At 44.4% G+C, this 19,933-nt stretch overlaps 1 protein-coding gene across 4 annotated transcripts in view; it reads right to left on the minus strand.

Moving 5' to 3' along the window:
* LOC121004833 (protein mono-ADP-ribosyltransferase PARP12-like) overlaps window positions 1-19,933 on the minus strand; it is a 33,686-nt gene that overhangs the window by 5,445 nt on the left and 8,308 nt on the right. For 2 of the 4 annotated variants that reach the window (XM_040437210.1, XM_040437238.1), the window contains exons 3-10: window positions 17,440-17,812; window positions 3,617-3,895; window positions 2,925-3,530; window positions 2,308-2,370; window positions 2,065-2,188; window positions 1,683-1,845; window positions 1,011-1,131; window positions 772-868 (exon numbers count right to left, since the gene is read on the minus strand). In XM_040437210.1, coding sequence (XP_040293144.1) covers window positions 772-868; window positions 1,011-1,131; window positions 1,683-1,845; window positions 2,065-2,188; window positions 2,308-2,370; window positions 2,925-3,530; window positions 3,617-3,895; window positions 17,440-17,812 — 1,826 coding nt within the window. Of the gene's footprint in view, window positions 1-771; window positions 869-1,010; window positions 1,132-1,682; window positions 1,846-2,064; window positions 2,189-2,307; window positions 2,375-2,924; window positions 3,531-3,616; window positions 3,896-17,439; window positions 17,813-19,933 lie in introns of all 4 variants that reach the window. The other 2 variants (XM_040437219.1, XM_040437229.1) reach the window with 2 other exon arrangements.

A 19,933-nucleotide genomic window follows, 5' to 3' on the forward strand; every position in this document is an offset into this window, starting at 1 on the left:
CGGTGGTGAGAGTTTGGTACCTTCAATTAGGCCCCAAAAAACGTAATATCCAGCTCAATCTTGTAGCAAAGAGGAATACATTATTGAAGCGATAAAAACTTCCAATACAGGACTTGTCTTGTTTACGCGTTTCAGACCTTAGGCCCCCGTTTTTTATTTTGCCAAATGAAAAAGGCCTTTGGGCCAAAAAGAACAGAAGTTTGCCTGTCACCAGAAGTTGCCATTCCGCTGAAGTGCTGGAGAAAGAAGGCAGAGGAGCTTGCCAAATTGATCAAGATGGCAGAAAAGAAACAGAAGCCCAACTGGTTGGCTATGATGTGGGGCGGCCACCCCAAAGTACTGAAGCCAATTGAGGAAGTGCAGGTGATCCAAGTCCAGAGTCAGGCACATAGCAGTCATAGCAGTGACTTGCCATTCCATCACCCTGCCAGGGAGGGTACATGGATCAATTCTCCTAAGCAATCGAGTGTGGTTGGAGTCCTGCATCTTCAGAAGAAAAAGGGCTGCAAGATACCCTGCAGCACAAGATAAAGATGGAAGAGTGGGTCCGGGCGCCAGGAAACAACGGCCTGAGGGAGTTCACCATGAAACAACACCTCATCAGGGCGACTACCACCACTATCCTCTGCACTGGCTCTACTGGAGCTTGCTGCACAGGTATAAATTCATTATCCTCTCTATATCTATCTAATTATCTCTGTATCTGTCTACAGTGGTATGTCTATATCTCTCTCTCTCTGTTCATTTATCTATAAGAAATGCAATGTTTACCTTCCTCTCAATAATTTCACATCCTCAAAGCTCAGAAATTTTGGTCTTCTGCGGATGTCTTTTTCCGTCTTATACAAAATGTTCCTCTGCTTCATTTCTGAAACAATAAGTAATTGTTAAATGGGAAGCTAACAAGCTGTGCCAAATGTGTTTGGGCCATTTATGGAGCACTGTGGCCCCTCACGGAAAATACATTTTGCTAAAAATGTCATTTATCGCTACATTATCCACACTCGTACCTGGGAAGTTGATCTTATAGTGCTGGTTTCCAGCGCTGAAAGGAATGACTGCAGTGGGATCTGAGAGATACACATTTTCCAGGTCTGAAGAAATGATGGTTGAGTTCACTTGTTTCACATTCTAAAAGCAAAACAAACCATGAAAAAGATTCAGGGGGTCATTTACTATCAGAAATACGCTTATATTAGGAATATTTCTCACACAGATTATGGCTCAAAGGGTATTTGTGCCTCAATCTGCGACTTTTCCACACTCACGCCAGGTCTAAAAAACTGGGCGTGACGTGGGCAGGGAAGGAGACAGGCCGGCAGGCCCATCTCATTCATCATTTTCTACGCCTGTTTTAGGATACGCCAAAGTTATGTAAAGGCTGGTGTCTCTAGATAACTTCAGCAGATTCACCACCAGATAACGGGCTTATTAAGATCGGCGACTAAAATGCTTGTCTTAATAAATGACCCCCTTAATCCATCTTCAGTTCTGGGCCCTATCATGGGCATCCCTCAAAATCCCACCAACTATCAGGTGTCATTTGTAGAACTTGTCACTTCATATGGGACAGAGAGACCTTGATGGGCCATCTCAGGCTGAGATTTAACTGAAACTTCTGCACCACTATAGTTACACCCCTATAGAGATCACTTATAAAGAGGTGCCCTGTACCCACTTACAGAGTGGCCATATTGTGTCCAGGTGCCAAATTCATCCTTCCAGTGCCACAACCACTCAGTTGTCAGAACATAGTCAGATGGCTTCTTGACCGAGGATATGGTGGAGAGTCGCCGGACGCGGTGCATTCCAGATTTCATAGTCATAAAATCAATCGGTTGAAACCTGTAAATGAAAAGTGGGAGGAATTTCCTAGTAATTCTCTGCCCAAAAGATATAACCTTGCATAGAAAAAATTATGGAAGTGAGAGTGGAACCCTATTTCTTGGTGTCTACCTGCAATTGGCCACTATGAGGTTTAGGTAGAGTTACCCTTTAATGTCCAGTTGTTATAGATACAGTACATAGAATATGATGCACAGCTCTGGATGACACCTGTCATACCTGTCAAACTTTGGGTCACAGTAGTATTTCTCAATCTCTTCCATGTTGGAAATGTCTTCCCAATCTGTTCCTTTGTAAATCTGCCATCGGTATGGTAGGTAGTAATGCATGTCTGGACAAAGGTCTGTGAATACAGGAGAACCTTGCGTTACTTGCACATAAGTTGCTCTCCAAACCCAACCACACGAGAGCACAAGGGCTCCCTCCTAATAATCCTCCCCCTTCCCCACCAGGGACACTTACTTCCTAATTTGCAGTATTTCCAAAGATTTGACAGGCAGATCTCTGGGACTTTGTAAGGCTCCGCTGAAAAAAAAACCATTAAATGAATTATTTTTTTTGATTCATCAATATTTCATATCCTGGACATAACCACATCGACACGGTCACTTCTTGAAGGTTTATAGACCCTAATGCACAATAGAGGTAAGTTCCCTTAAAATCCTTAAAGAGGTATGAGATCAAGTGTGGTAAATTACCCGGATTATTTTTTAATAATCAAGTGAGACAGCCAGAAAGACTAATCCTATCATCCTGCACCTCAATTCTGATAAATAAAACCTCACTACTTGTAACCAAACTGAGTATTCATGAAGTCCCCAGAAGGACTTGTAAAGCTACACTGTTGGACAGCATTTTACATTTAAATCCTTTAAGTACTGATTTTGACCTATAGTCCAATCATATCCAGAATCCTACATGTCTGCTAACAGGTGGTGAATTGGTGATAGATTCCAATCCAAAGGTAGCACAAAGGCAACCTGTTATACCAGGAAATGGTCGTAAAAAACAGATAGAGATGTGATGTATTTTAGGAGATGCATTACTGTAGATCTACCCTGCAGAGCCCATGTACTTACACTTCTTTGGCGACATGCAGGTTGCTTCAAACACTGATTCTTTCTCCAACAGATCACCCAGATAAGGTGTAAAAGTCAAAAAATCGCCCAGAACATCTTTAGGCTTTGCCCTTGGCATCAGTTTTTCATCAGGTTCACACTGTGACCAGACACTTGACCCGACTGATTTAAGCTGTGGAGCAGATGAACCTTCTGCAGGAGAAGGAACCAATCTGGGATTAGATGTTGAAGCACTGGAAGGACTGGCTGCAGCAGGGATTACCGGTTTGATGGTGGCAACAAGTGGAGGCCTGGATGGACTTGCAATATTGGTGGTCACTGGTTTCTCCTCAGGAACAGATGGATTTGGAAGATGATTTACCAATCTGTTTGAACCTGTAGGTTGCACTGAAGGGACTGTGGATGAATTCATCCCTGGAGGGGACATTGGCTTAATAGAATTGGCACCCAACGGACGATCCATAGGAAGATTAACTGGTCTACTTGGCCCCACAGAAGATGTTAGTGGAGAATTAACTGGACTCACAGTGGTCACTGGTGTAATGGCTGATTTTGGTTGAGGGGCAGGTGGAGTAAAAGATGGAGTTGAGGGGCCAGTTTGACTTCCTGTGGGTGAAATTATGGATTTATTATAGGTTATAAACAAATTCCAGATCAGTAGATACTTTGGATGACACTTTCTTAAACGGTACCTGGCTGAGCAGATGGCACTCTAGGTGAAGCTGCAGGTAATGGAAACTGGAGCGCAGGTGATATGGATACAGTTGATGTTGGGTAGCGCACTATGGATGACATCAAGGGCTGCACAGTGGAGGGGGATGTGTCTGCCACATACAGGAATGAGTCATAAAACCAATCATTCTTTATCTTATCAAGCCGAGGTTCATCTCCATCATCTCCAAACCAGCCAAGAACACTCTCCCCACCTTCAGATATCGGCCGACTGACTGATCTTCTCCGAATATTGGACTCTAAAATGAATTGCAACTTATTAAATAAAATTATTTTCATAGCAACAGAGGCAGGGCTGTGACAACCTCTCAGACATGATATAGAGGCTGGTTGTCAGCAGTAATAGATGGAATAGCTGTTACTGTAGTATAAGGTGTGTGGATCTCATGTCTGATCACAATGTAATTATATTACTATTATATTCAGTGATGTCAGTAACAGGGGGCGGGGCTGTGACAACCTCTCAGACATGATATAGAGGCTGGTTGTCAGCAGTAATAGATGGAATAGCTGTTACTGTAGTATAAGGTGTGTGGATCTCATGTCTGATCACAATGTAATTATATTACTATTATATTCAGTGATGTCAGTAACAGGGGGCGGGGCTGTGACAACCTCTCAGACATGATATAGAGACTGGTTGTCAGCAGTAATAGATGGAATAGCAGTTACTGTAGTATAAGGTGTGTGGATCTCATGTCTGATCACAATGTAATTATATTACTATTATATTCAGTGATGTCAGTAACAGGGGGCGGGGCTGTGACAACCTCTCAGACATGATATAGAGACTGGTTGTCAGCAGTAATAGATGGAATAGCAGTTACTGTAGTATAAGGTGTGTGATCTCATGTCTGATCACAGTGTAATTATATTACTATTATACTCAGTGATGTCAGTAACAGGGGGCGGGGCTGTGACAACCTCTCAGACATGATATAGAGGCTGGTTGTCAGCAGTAATAGATGGAATAGCTGTTACTGTAGTATAAGGTGTGTGGATCTCATGTCTGATCACAATGTAATTATATTACTATTATATTCAGTGATGTCAGTAACAGGGGGCGGGGCTGTGACAACCTCTCAGACATGATATAGAGACTGGTTGTCAGCAGTAATAGATGGAATAGCTGTTACTGTAGTATAAGGTGTGTGGATCTCATGTCTGATCACAATGTAATTATATTACTATTATATTCAGTGATGTCAGTAACAGGGGGCGGGGCTGTGACAACCTCTCAGACATGATATAGAGACTGGTTGTCAGCAGTAATAGATGGAATAGCAGTTACTGTAGTATAAGGTGTGTGATCTCATGTCTGATCACAGTGTAATTATATTACTATTATACTCAGTGATGTCAGTAACAGGGGGCGGGGCTGTGACAACCTCTCAGACATAATATAGAGGCTGGTTGTCAGCAGTAATAGATGGAATAGCTGTTACTGTAGTATAAGGTGTGTGGATCTCATGTCTGATCACAGTGTAATTATATTACTGTTTTATTCAGTGATGTCAGTAACAGGGGGCGGGGCTGTGACATCAGAGTCAATTTATAGAGGCTGGTTGAAAACAATAATAGGCTCCTGCACATACTATGGCATGTACTTACACCTTATAGACTATCAATGCCAAAAACACACATCAGAAAGGGTTAAAAATGACAAGACAAGTATTACTAACTCTGATTCCTCGACACTGCTCCAGTCCCTGCTGCTCTCCACTTTTAGGCCTCTTGCACACGACCGTATGCCCTCTGAGACATGCGGTCCGTGAGCGGGCCATATGTCCCGGAGCGGCATCATAGATTACAATGATGCTGTGGACGTCGGGCCGCCCGCAGGGCTATTATCCCGCACTCTTATGATCTTTTGTGAGTGTGGGACAATAGCCCAGCGGGCGGCCCGACGTGGCACAGCATCATAGTAATCTATGATGCTGTGTACACCCGTGTGCACGATCAATGCCGCTCCGGGACATATGGCCGGCTCACGGACGGTATATATCTCGGAGGGTATACGGTCGTGTGCAAGAGGCCTTAGTCCTAGCTTGACACACAGGAAATGGCAATAAATGCATGCTCAGCTACAACAGTGACCTGACAGAGCCAGTGGTCTTTCCAGCCATTTTCTGTCTGCACAGCCTGTGTGGAGAGCAGTTAAGAACATAGCAACGAATGACGGAGGCAAGAGAGGGGCGTAATGCTTACATTTTTTATTTTTAAATCCTTCCTCATGGATTAAAAGCCTTTTTTCCTCCTTCTAGGAAGACCCCTTGAAGCTCCGCCTAGATAGATTAAAGGGGTATTCCGGTTGATTGTATTGGGTCTGCTTTGAAAGCATCGTGCAGGTTTTACAAATGTCCAATATACTGTAATAAATGTTTTTGCACTGTTCTCTAATAATATCTACTTACTTCTTAGGCTAATTTTACATTTGTGCTTTCCCTTTCCGCTATTGATATCCGTTATAGGATCTCAATAGCGGGGGAAAACGCTTCCGTTTTGTCACCATTCATTGTCAATGGGGACAAAACGGAACTGAACAAAACGGAATGCACCAGAATGTACCCCGTTCCATTTTGTTGCGTCCCCATCGCGGACAGAATAACGCTGCAAGCAGCGTTTTTCTGTTCACAACGTGGTGCAGAGCAAAACGGATGCGTCCTGACTCACAATGTAAGTCAATGGGGACGGATCCATTTTCTCTGACACATAAGAAAACGGATCCGTCGCCCATTGACTTTCAATAGTTTTAGAGACGGATCCGTCTTGGCTATTTTAGAGATAATACAACCGGATCCGTTCATAATGGATGCAGACGGTTGTATTATCCTGATGGATCCAGCAAAATGCTGGTGTAAAAGTTAGGGATCGATCGATATTGATTTTTTAGGGCCGATACCGATAATATGTGAACTTTCAGGTCGATAGCCGATAATTTAGAACCCTTGTCCTAGAGCTCTATCAGGGTGAATAGGATCTCACACTGTCCCTGCTGCTCTGTGCTCTGTGCTTTGTGCACACAGCAGCATGGAGCTGAACATGGCAGCCAGGGCTTCAATAGCGTCCTGGATGCCATGGTAACCGATCGGAGCCCCAGGCTTACACTGCTTGGGCTCCGATCGGAGGAGGAGGGGAGAGGGGACCCTGTGGCCACTGCCACCAATAATTAATACTGGGGGGCTTGGGTGGGGGGGCGCACTGCGCCACCAATGATTCATACTGGGGTTGGGGGGGGGGCGCACTGCACCTCCAGTGATTAATACTGGGGTTGGGGGGGGTGCATGGCGCCACCAATGGTTTAATACTGGGGTTTGGGGGGGCGCACTGCGCCACCAATGAAGACAACTCTCTCCTTAATTCATATACAGGAGGCGGGGGCTGGCTGCAGAATCACATAGCCGGCTCCCGACCTCTATGAGCGGTAGCTGCGATCTGCGGCAGTTAACCCCTGAGGTGCGTCACCTGAGGGGTTAACTACCGCAGATCGCAGCTACTTGTCATAGAGGTCGGGAGCCGGCTATGTGATTCTGCAGCCAGCCCCCGCCTCCTGTATATGAATTAATGAGAGAGTTATCTTCATTGGTGGCGCAGTGGCCACAGCCCTGCCCCTCCTCTTGTCCTCCCTCCTCTCATTGGTGGCAGCGGCAGCAGCGACACAGGGGGGAGGGAGACACTGCTTCCTTCTCCCCTGTGCTGCTAAGGGAACACGGAGAGCGCTGTCAGCAGCGCGATCCTTGTTCACAATAAGTTATCAGTATATCGGCAAAATAGATGCCGATAACGTTCAAAATCCTCCATATCGGCCGATAATATCGGTAAAACCGATAATCGGTCGATCCCTAGTGAAAGTAGCCTAAGGCTACTTTGACACTAGCGTTTTTACTGGATCCGGCAGGGTTCAGCAAAAACGCTTCCGTTAATGATAATACAATCATCTGCATCCGTTATGAACGGATCCGGTTGTATTATCTTTAACATAGCCAAGACAGATCCAGTCATGAACACCATTGAAAGTCAATGGAGGACAGATCTGTTTTCTATTGTGGCAGAGAAAATGGATCCGTCCCCATTGACTTGCATTGGGGGTCATGCCAGCTTACTCCGCATCTCAGGATGGAAAGCAACTTACAACATGTTGCGGTTTGGTCTCCAGTCTGGGAATGCAACTAAACCGAAGGGAATGCATTTTGGAGCATTTCGTTCTGTTCAGTTCAGTTTTGTCCTCATTGACAATGAATGGAGACAAAACTGAAGCGTTTTTTTTCCGGTATTGAGCCCCTATGACGGATCTCAATACGGGAAAACTAAAACTCTAGTGTGAAAGTAGCCTTAGTCTCCCTCTGCCTTGTTTACACTCACTCCTGCATCCCTTAGTTACGACCTGTCTGCTCTCTCCTGCTGCTGGTCGAGCATGCTCAGGTCCTCCGCTCTGTGAATGAGCATTCTCTTGCACCCAGGAGTAGCTCTGGTTAGGGCTTCTCTGCTCTGAACTTCCTGACAGCTGATTCCACAAGGCATGTAAGGGGGCTGTGCTCTACATCACCTGAAACTGGCTTGCTGAATAATCCTGACATGTAGCAGTAAACTGAGGTTTTGTTGTATCTATATCTGATTCTTTTTTCCACTTGCCTGTGCAGATCTTCTCCTTTCTGTTTCATCTGTTGCCTGCTGTTTCAAACTGCTTTCTGTGTCTTGATGCTAGTATGTCTGCCTTTTACGTAGCTGTCGCCTGTCTGTCTGTATTTGCTGTTTCTGTATTAGGGCTCATTCACACGACCGTGGTTTAGTTCAGCATCCGAGCCGCATTTTTTTTCGGCTCTGGTGCGGACCCATTCACTTCAATGGGGCCGCAAAAGATGCGGACAGCACTCCCGTGTGCTGTCCGCATCCGTTGCTCCGTTCCGTGGCCCCATAAAAATTATGAGTCATGTCCTATTCTTGTTTGTTTTGCGGACAAGAATAGGCATTTCTATAACGGGCCTCCTGCTCCGTTCCGCAAATTGCAGAAGGCACACGGGCAGCATCCATGTTTTGCGGATGCACAATTTGTGGACCGCAAAACACGGCACGGTCGTGTGAACAAGCCCTTACTGTGTGTGTCTGTGAGGGTGTTGGCACACAGTGAAGTGCTGACATGCATTAACCCCTTCAGGACCCTGCCATTTTTCACCTTAAGGACCAGGCCATTTTTTGAAAATCTGACACGTGTCACTTTATGTAGTGATAACTTTAAAACGCTTTTACTTATTCAAGCCATTCTGAGATTGTTTTCTCGTCACTTATTGTACTTCATGACAGTGGTAAATTTGAGTCAAAATATTTCATTTTTATTTATAAAAAAATAATATACCAAAAATTTGGAAAAATTCGCATTTTTCAAAATTTCAATTTCTCTGCTTTTAAAACAGATAGTTATTACTTTACATTCCCCATATGTCTACTTCATGTTTGGATCATTTTGTAAATGACATTTTCTTTTTTGGGGACATTAGAAGGCTTCGAAGTTTAGAAGCAAATCTTGAAATTTTTAAGAAAATTTCCAAAACCCAATTTTTAAGGACCAGTTCAGGTCTGAAGTCACTTTGTGGGGCTTACATAATAGAAACCACCCATAAATGGCCCTATTTTAGAAACTACACCCCTCAAGGTATTCAAAACGTTGTTAACCCTTTAGGTGTTCCACAAGAATTAAAGGAATATATAGATGACATTTCAGAATTTCACTTTTTTGGCATATTTTCCATTTTAATCCATTGTTTCCAGTAAGGCTACTTTCACATTAGCTGGCCACCAATGATGGGGGATTCGGAACGTGATTTTAACTAGGGTGGGGGGGAGATGTGAGGCCGCACTGGCCACCAATGATGGGGCATTCGGAACGTGATTTTAACTGGGGGGGGAGGGGGGAGGCCGCACTGGCCACCAATGAATATAATATTGGGGAGGGAGGGGGTCTGCCCCCTCCTGCCTGGCAGCACCTGATCTCTTACAGGGGGCTATGATACACACAATTAACCCTTTAGGTGTGGCACCTGAGGGGTTAATTGTGCAAATCACAGCCCCCTGTAAAAGATCGGTTGCTGCCAGGCAGCAGGGGGCAGTCATGTACACAGTTCTCAGTATTATATTGTAACTTGAAGCGTCCCCATCACTATGGGAACGCCTCTGTGTTAGAATATACTGTCGGATATGAGTTTTCACGAAGTGAAAACTCATATCTGAAAAAGTTTTTATGCAGACGGATCTGTGATCCGTCTGTGTGAAAGTTGCCAACGGCCACGGATCACGGACGCGGATGCCAATCTAGTGTGCATCCGTGTTTTTTCACGGACCTATTGACTTGAATGGGTCCGTGAACCATTGTCCGTCAAAAAAATAGGACAGGTCATATTTTTTGGACGGACAGGAAACACGCATCACGGCCGCGGATGAACAACGGTGCATTTTCCACGTTTTCAACGGACCCATTGAAAGTCAATGGGTCCGCAGAAAATCACGGAAAACGGAACAACGGCCACGGATGCACACAACGGTCGTCTGCATGAGGTCTGATTCTGTAGTTTATGGAAACGCCCCATATGTGGTCGTAAACTGCTGTACGGGCACACTGCAGGGCGCAGAAGGAAAGGAACGCCATATGGTTTTTGGACGGCAGATTTCACTGGGATAATTTTAAAGTTGCCATGTCACATTTGAAGACCTTTTGATGCACCCCTAAAGTAGAAACTCCAAAAAAGTGGCCCCATTTTGAAAACTACGGGTAAGGTGTCAGTTTTGTTGGTACTATTTTAGGGTACATGATTTTTGGTTGCTCTATATTACAAGGTAACAAAAAATAGCTGTTTTGGTACTGTTTTTATTTTTTGTTTTTTACAATGTTCATCTGACAGGTTAGATCATGTGCTATTTTTATAGAGCAAGTTGTTACGGACGTGATAATACAAATATGACAACTTTTTTGGTTATTCAGTTTTACATAATAAAGCATTTTTTTTCAAAAATGATTTTTTTTGTGTCTCCATATTCTGAAAGCCATAGTTTTTTTTTTTTTGCGAATGTCTTATGTAGGGCTCATTTTTTTCCGGTATGAGATGACGGTTTTATTGGTACTATTTTAGGGGGCATATGACTTTTTGATCGCTTGGTATTACACTTTTTGTGATGTACGGTATGTAAATGGCTTTTTTGACACCGTTTTATTTAATTTTTTCTACTGCATTCAGATGAGGGGGTGGATCATGTGATATTTTTATAGAGACGGTCGTAACGTAAGCGGCAGTACCCAATATGTCTGTTTTTCTTTTTTCAATTTTTTTTTCAATTTTATGTGTTTTATTTTGGGAAAGGGGCTTTTCTTTTTTTTTACTTGAAACTTTATTTTTTTTTAATTATGAAAAACATTTTTTTTATTTTTACTTTATTTTACCTATTTTTGTCCCACTCTGGGACTTCAACTTCTGGGATCTGATCCCCTCTGCAATGCATTACAATACAACCTGTGTTGTAATACATTGCATGTCAGCTTGTATGCTGACAGCCTGCCTGTGAGACCCAGCCTAAGGGCTGGATCTCACAGGCTTCCGTAGAAGGCAAGCCCCGATGCCTATGGAAGGCATTGGGCTTGCGTTCTCTGCCATTGGGGACCCGATGTATACGTCTACCCTCCGCATGCCGCAGTCAGCTTTGACCGCGGCATACAAGGATTTAATACGCTGGCATCTGTGTTTTCACCTATGCCGGCGTATGCAGCAGGGGCCCGGCTGTCAGTGACTGCCGGGTCCGCGCTGCTGATCGGGCGGGCGCAGCTCCTGCACCCGCCCGATCAGCCCACCGTACATATACGGCGCTGGTCTTTAAGTCACGTCCACCAACACCATACATGTACGGCGGGGTGCCATAAGAGGTTAAGGATGCAGTTTTCAATTTAGCCAGTTTAGGAGCCTCTTTAAACCCTGGTGTTTCAACTAGCTACAATAAAAACTGCATCCTGAATGCATGTCAGAACTGCACTGTGTGCCAGCACCTTCACTTATGCGTTCGCAGATGTTCAGTAGCCTGTTCTGGCAGGCAGGAGGAAGATCGTCCAGACAAAAAGCGCAGCATGCTGCGGTTTGTGTTCAGACGATCCTCCGTTTGTCAGACGGATGCAACCACACTGTCAGCCAGCCCTCATTATACTTCAATGGGGCTGGAACAGGTGTGCAAGTAGCCTAAGCAAAACACTCATTCATCAAGTAATTGTATCTTTTGTGCAGCACAAAAGATCACATTTCCCAGTGGCAGATTGTGCTGTGTAAGGCTACTTTCGGGGTTCTGCTTGTGAGCTCCGTTTGAAGGCTCTCACAAGCGGCCCCGAACGGATCCGTACGGCCCCAATGCATTCTGAGTGGATGCGGATCCTCTCAGAATGCATCAGTCTGGCTCCGTTTGGCCTCCGTTCCGCTCAGCAAGCGGACACCCGAACGCTGCTTGCAGCGTTCGGGTGTCCGCCTGGCCGTGCGGAGCCAAACGGATCCGTCCAGACTTACAATGTAAGTCAATGGGGACAGATCCGTTTGAAGTTGACACAATATGGTGCAATTTCAAACGGATCCGTCCCCCATTGACTTTCAATGCAAAGTCAGGACGGATCCGTCTGACTAACTTTTAGACTTAGTTTTTTTTCTGAAATATAATGCAGACAGATCCGTTCTGAACGGATACCATCAATTGCATTATAGGAGCGGATCCGTCTGTGCAGATACCAGACGGATCCGCTCCGAACGCAAGTGTGAAAGTAGCCTAAACGAGACAGTATGAGGAAGAGTGATGGCATTAGCGATTACGAACTCCCTATAATCTGGATGAGATCGGTGCTTGTAAATGCACCCGTCTCCTCCGCTAGCGATCAGCAGATTTTCGGGAAGGAACGCTTCCTTCCCGACAGTCTGCTAGATCGTCGTCTCGTGTAAAGGGACCATTACAGTGTGTCTGTTTTTCACTATGTATCTCACTGTTTCCCATATCTCTCTCTGTATGTGTTGTTCTGTCTTTCTCACAAACATCATATGACAGAGGATGTGCGCTCCACTGTGTGTTTCAAAAAAGAGAAGCAGACCTGGGGGTGCATAATTTAAAAACAGAGTCACTTCAGAGGCTGATATGTATCAGGTGAGTTTAAGTGCACCACATACACACCAACGCTACAGGAGTTGAAGAAAGGTTACATAACCGAAATTCCCCTTTAACCACCTCCGGACCGCCTAACGCAGGATCGCGTTCCGGAGGTGGCAGCCCTGCGCAGAGTCACGCATATATGCGTCATCTCGCGATGGCCGAGATTTCCTGTGAACGCGCGCACACAGGCGCGCGCGCTCACAGGAACGGAAGGTAAGAGAGTTGATCTCCAGCCTGCCAGCGGCGATCGTTCGCTGGCAGGCTGGAGATGTGATTTTTTTTAACCCCTAACAGGTATATTAGACGCTGTTTTGATAACAGCGTCTAATATACCTGCTACCTGGTCCTCTGGTGGTCCCCTTTGTTTGGATCGACCACCAGAGGACACAGGTAGCTCAGTAAAGTAGCACCAAGCACCACTACACTACACCCCCCCCCCCCGTCACTTATTAACCCCTTATTAGCCCCTGATCACCCCATATAGACTCTCTGATCACCCCCCTGTCATTGATTACCCCCCTGTCATTGATCAACCCCCTGTAAAGCTCCATTCAGACGTCCGCATGATTTTTACGGATCCACTGATAGATGGATCGGATCCGCAAAACGCATCCGGACGTCTGAATGAAGCCTTACAGGGGCGTGATCAATGACTGTGGTGATCACCCCATATAGACTCCCTGATCACCCCCCTGTCATTGATTACCCCCCTGTCATTGATTACCCCCCTGTAAAGCTCCATTCAGATGTCCGCATGATTTTTACGGATGCACTGATAGATGGATCGGATCCGCAAAACGCATCCGGACGTCTGAATGAAGCCTTACAGGGGCATGATCAATGACTGTGGTGATCACCCCATATAGACTCCCTGATCACCCCCCTGTAAAGCTCCATTCAGATGTCCGCATGATTTTTACGGATGCACTGATAGATGGATCCGATCCGCAAAACGCATCCGGACGTTTGAATGAAGCCTTACAGGGGCATGATCAATGACTGTGGTGATCACCCCATATAGACTCCCTGATCACCCCCCTGTAAAGCTCCATTCAGATGTCCGCATGATTTTTACGGATGCACTGATAGATGGATCCGATCCGCAAAACGCATCCGGACGTCTGAATGAAGCCTTACAGGGGCATGATCAATGACTGTGGTGATCACCCCATATAGACTCCCTGATCACCCCCCTGTAAAGCTCCATTCAGATGTCCGCATGATTTTTACGGATGCACTGATAGATGGATCCGATCCGCAAAACGCATCCGGACGTCTGAATGAAGCCTTACAGGGGCATGATCAATGACTGTGGTGATCACCCCATATAGACTCCCTGATCACCCCCCTGTAAAGCTCCATTCAGATGTCCGCATGATTTTTACGGATGCACTGATAGATGGATCCGATCCGCAAAACGCATCCGGACGTCTGAATGAAGCCTTACAGGGGCATGATCAATGACTGTGGTGATCACCCCATATAGACTCCCTGATCACCCCCCTGTAAAGCTCCATTCAGATGTCCGCATGATTTTTACGGATGCACTGATAGATGGATCCGATCCGCAAAACGCATCCGGACGTCTGAATGAAGCCTTACAGGGGCATGATCAATGACTGTGGTGATCACCCCCCTGTCATTGATTACCCCCCTGTAAAGCTCCATTCAGATGTCCGCATGATTTTTACGGATGCACTGATAGATGGATCCGATCCTCAAAACGCATCCGGACGTCTGAATGAAGCCTTACAGGGGCATGATCAATGACTGTGGTGATCACCCCATATAGACTCCCTGATCACCCCCCTGTAAAGCTCCATTCAGATGTCCGCATGATTTTTACGGATGCACTGATAGATGGATCCGATCCGCAGAACGCATCCGGACGTCTGAATGAAGCCTTACAGGGGCATGATCAATGACTGTGGTGATCACCCCATATAGACTCCCTGATCACCCCCCTGTCATTGATCACCCCCCCTGTCATTGATCACCCCCCCTGTCATTGATCACCCCCCCTGTCATTGATCACCACCCCTGTCATTGATCACCCCCCTGTCATTGATCACCCCTCTGTAAGGCTCCATTCAGACATTTTTTTTGGCCCAAGTTAGCGGAATTATTATTTTTTTTTCTTACAAAGTCTCATATTCCACTAACTTGTGTCAAAAAATAAAATCTCACATGAACTCACCATACCCCTCACGGAATCCAAATGCGTAAAATTTTTTAGACCTTTATATTCCAGACTTCTTCTCACGCTTTAGGGCCCCTAGAATGCCAGGGCAGTATAAATACCCCACATGTGACCCCATTTCGGAAAGAAGACACTCCCAGGTATTCCGTGAGGGGCATATTGAGTCCATGAAAGATTGAAATTTTTGTTAGCGGAACGGGAGACTTTGTGAGAAAAAAATTAAAAATATCAATTTCCGCTAACTTGTGCCAAAAAAAAAAAATTTCTATGAACTCGCCATGCCCCTCATTGAATACCTTGGGGTGTCTTATTTCCAAAATGGGGTCACATGTGGGGTATTTATACTGCCCTGGCATTCTAGGGGCCCCAAAGCGTGAGAAGAAGTCTGGTATCCAAATGTCTAAAAATGCCCTCCTAAAAGGAATTTGGGCACCTTTGCGCATCTAGGCTGCAAAAAAGTGTCACACATCTGGTATCTCTGTATTCAGGAGAAGTTGAGGAATGTGTTTTGGGGTGTCTTTTTATATATACCCATGCTGGGTGAGAGAAATATCTTGGTCAAATGCCAACTTTGTATAAAAAAATGGGAAAAGTTGTCTTTTGCCAAGATATTTCTCTCACCCAGCAAGGGTATATGTAAAATGACACCCCAAAACACATTCCCCAACTTCTCCCGAGTACGGAGATACCAGATGTGTGACACTTTTTTGCAGCCTAGGTGGGCAAAGGGGCCCATATTCCAAAGAGCACCTTTAGGATTTCACAGGTCATTTACCTACTTACCACACATTAGGGCCCCTGGAAAATGCCAGGGCAGTATAACTACCCCACAAGTGACCCCATTTTGGAAAGAAGAGACCCCAAGGTATTCGCTGATGGGCATAGTGAGTTCATGGAAGTTTTTATTTTTTGTCACAAGTTAGTGGAAAATGATGATTTCTTTTTTTTTTTTTTTTTCATACAAAGTCTCATATTCCACTAACTTGTGACAAAAAATATAAACTTCCATGAACTCACTATGCCCATCAGCGAATACCTTGGGGTCTCTTCTTTCCAAAATGGGGTCACTTGTGGGGTAGTTATACTGCCCTGGCATTCTAGGGGCCCAAATGTGTGGTAAGGAGTTTGAAATCAAATTCTGTAAAAAATGACCTGTGAAATCCGAAAGGTGCTCTTTGGAATATGGGCCCCTTTGCCCACCTAGGCTGCAAAAAAGTGTCACACATCTGGTATCTCCGTACTCAGGAGAAGGTGGGGAATGTGTTTTGGGGTGTCATTTTACATATACCCATGCTGGGTGAGAGAAATATCTTGGCAAAAGACAACTTTTCCCATTTTTTTATACAAAGTTGGCATTTGACCAAGATATTTATCTCACCCAGCATGGGTATATGTAAAAAGACACCCCAAAACACATTCCCCACCTTCTCCTGAGTACGGAGATACCAGATGTGTGACACTTTTTTGCAGCCTAGGTGGGCAAAGGGGCCCATATTCCAAAGAGCACCTTTCGGATTTCACAGGTCATTTTTTACAGAATTTGATTTCAAACTCCTTACCACACATTTGGGCCCCTAGAATGCCAGGGCAGTATAACTACCCCACAAGTGACCCCATTTTGGAAAGAAGAGACCCCAAGGTATTTCGTGATGGGCATAGTGAGTTCATAGAGGTTTTTATTTTTTGTCACAAGTTAGTGGAATATGAGACTTTGTAAGAAGAAAAAAAAAAAAAATCATCATTTTCCGCTAACTTGTGACAAAAAATAAAAAGTTCTATGAACTCACTATGCCCATCAGCGAATACCTTAGGGTGTGTACTTTCCGAAATGGGGTCATTTGTGGGGTGTTTGTACTGTCTGGCCATTGTAGAACCTCAGGAAACATGACAGGTGCTCAGAAAGTCAGAGCTGCTTCAAAAAGCGGAAATTCACATTTTTGTACCATAGTTTGTAAACGCTATAACTTTTACCCAAACCATTTTTTTTTTTACCCAAACATTTTTTTTTATCAAAGACATGTAGAACTATAAATTTAGAGCAAAATTTATATATGGATCTCGTTTTTTTTGCAAAATTTTACAACTGAAAGTGAAAAATGTCATTTTTTTGCAAAAAAATCGTTAAATTTCGATTAATAACAAAAAAAGTAAAAATGTCAGCAGCAATGAAATACCACCAAATGAAAGCTCTATTAGTGAGAAGAAAAGGAGGTAAAATTCATTTGGGTGGTAAGTTGCATGACCGAGCAATAAACGGTGAAAGTAGTGTAGTGCAGAAGTGTAAAAAGTGGCCTGGTCTTTCAGGGTGTTTAAGCACTGGGGGCTGAAGTGGTTAACTCTCTCTGGGTGAAGCTATTAAATACTTATCCTTGTGACAACAGCACTTAATGTATCCTAAGTAAATACTTACTGTATGCCACATACCTGCTCTTTCATTTTGACGTCCACGACTCTTGTCTCGTGACACACCCTCAGACTCTCGCTTCTGTTTGTTCCTGGGTCTTCCTCTGCCCCTGTGTACTGCAGGACGCCCCCTCTCATTTTCCCTATTTCCCTCTTCCCTCAGTGACTGAAGGCGTTCATTGTGTTTCACGGTACATAGCATCTGAAAGTTCTGAATAGACACCTCAGACATACGACAGCGGTTTAGTATTAAGTCCGAACTGAACTCCAGGAGGTGATGAGAACGTTTACAGACGCGACGATTACATTCTCCTCGTGTGAAGAAACCACAAATGTGAAGCCGTGTACAATCCTTACCGAGATCACATGTGTCATGCAGATACTTCACACAAACCTGCAGGAAACAAGGTAAAGGTGTATTGTTATACAGAGAACTTAATGTGGCCCTGGAAAAAATACTAAAAGTGGCCCCAATTTCTAGTTGGGTCCAAATTGATGGAAGGCAGGGCCAGCAATACCATATTGCGGCACATTATACCACCCCAACAGAGCCAAATACCACAGTCCATCACCAAATACTACCAGCAGCAGCACAAAATAGTAACATAGTAACATAGTATATAAGGCCGAAAAAAGACATTTGTCCATCCAGTTCGGCCTGTTATCCTGCAAGTTGATCCAGAGGAAGGCAAAAAAAAACTGTGAGGTAGAAGCCAATTATCCCTACTTTAGGGGAATAAAAAATTCCTTCCTGACTCCAATAAGGCAATCAGAATAACTCCCTGGATCAACGAGCCCTCTCTAGTAGCTATAGCCTGTAATATTATTACACTCCAGAAATACATCCAGGCCCCTCTTGAATTCCTTTATTGTACTCACCATCACCACCTCCTCAGGCAGAGAGTTCCATAGTCTCACTGCTCTTACCGTAAAGAATCCTTTTCTATGTTTGTGTACATCCCCAAAAACTTCCACTGGCTGATACGGAGGAGGGCTCATGTGGCGCCCTGGACATCGGCCCACCGGGAAATTTCCCTGTCTAGCTCTATGGCCAATCCGCCCATCTTCTTAAACATGCCTTGAAAAAGTATTTGTACTCCTTGATTTTTTCCATATTTTGTCATGTTACACTCACAGACTTCAATGCATTTCATTGGTATTGTATGTGATAGACCAACACAAAGTAGCAAGTATATGTGAAGTGAAAAGAAAATGATACAAGTTTTTCAAAAATATTTATAAATAAAAATCTGTATAGTGTGGCGTGCGTTTGTATTCAGCACCCCTGAGTCAATACTCTATAGGACCACGTTTCACTGCAATTACAGCTGAAAGTCTTTTGGAGTATGTCTCTACAAACTTTGCAAAATAGCTCAAGATCAGAAAGATTGGATGTCACAGATTCTCAATGGGATTTAGGGCCATTCTAACACCATTCCATTGTAGCTCTGGCTGTATGTTTAGGGTCGTTGTCCTGGTGGAAGGTGAACCTAAGCCTCACTCTCTAGTCATTTGCAGCCTGTACCAGGTTTTCCTCCAGGATTGCCCTGTATTTAGTTCCATCCATCTTCCTATCAACTCTGACCAGCTTCCGGTCCCTGCTGAAGAAAAGCATACCCACAGTATTATGCTGCCTCCAACATGTTTCATGGTGGGGATGGTGTATCCAGGGTGATGTGCAGTGTAAGTTTTCCGCCACACATAACGTTTTGCATCTGACCAGAGCACCTTCTTCCACATGTTTGCTGTGTTCTCTACATGGCTTGTGGCAAACTACAAACGGGACTTCTTATGGTTTGCTTTAAAAATTGCTTTCTTCTTGCCACTCTTTTATAACGGCCAGATTTGTGAAGTACACAACTAATAGTTGTCCTGTGGACAGATTCCCCGACATGAGCTTTGGATCTCTGCAGGTCTTCCAGAGTGACCATGGGCTACTTGGCTGCTTCTCTAATTACTGCTCTCCTTGCCTGGGCTGTCAGTTTAGGTGAACAGTCATGTCTTGGTTCGGATGATGGATTGAACAGTGCTCCGTGAGATGTTCAGAACTTGGGATATTTTTTTATAACCTAACCCTGCTTAACACTTTTCCACAACTTTATCCCTGACCTGTCTGGTGTGTTCCTTAGTTTTCATGATGCAGTTTGATCATTAATGTTGAGGCCTTCACAGAACAGCTGTAGTTATACTGAGAATAAATTACAAACCGGATTCCAAAAAAGTTGGGACACTATACAAATCGTGAATAAAAACTGAATGCAATGATGTGGAGGTGCCAACTTCTAATATTTTATTCAGAATAGAACATAAATCACGGAACAAAAGTTTAAACTGAGAAAATGTACCATTTTAAAGGGAAAAATATGTTGAATCAGAATTTCATGGTGTCAACAAATCCCCAAAAAGTTGGGACAAGGCCATTTTCACCACTTTGTGGCATCTCCCCTTCTTCTTACAACACTCAACAGACGTCTGGGGACCGAGGAGACCAGTTTCTCAAGTTTAGAAATAGGAA

This window comes from Bufo bufo, chromosome 1, assembly GCF_905171765.1.
Source record: "Bufo bufo chromosome 1, aBufBuf1.1, whole genome shotgun sequence".
NCBI classification, from domain to species: domain Eukaryota; kingdom Metazoa; phylum Chordata; class Amphibia; order Anura; family Bufonidae; genus Bufo; species Bufo bufo.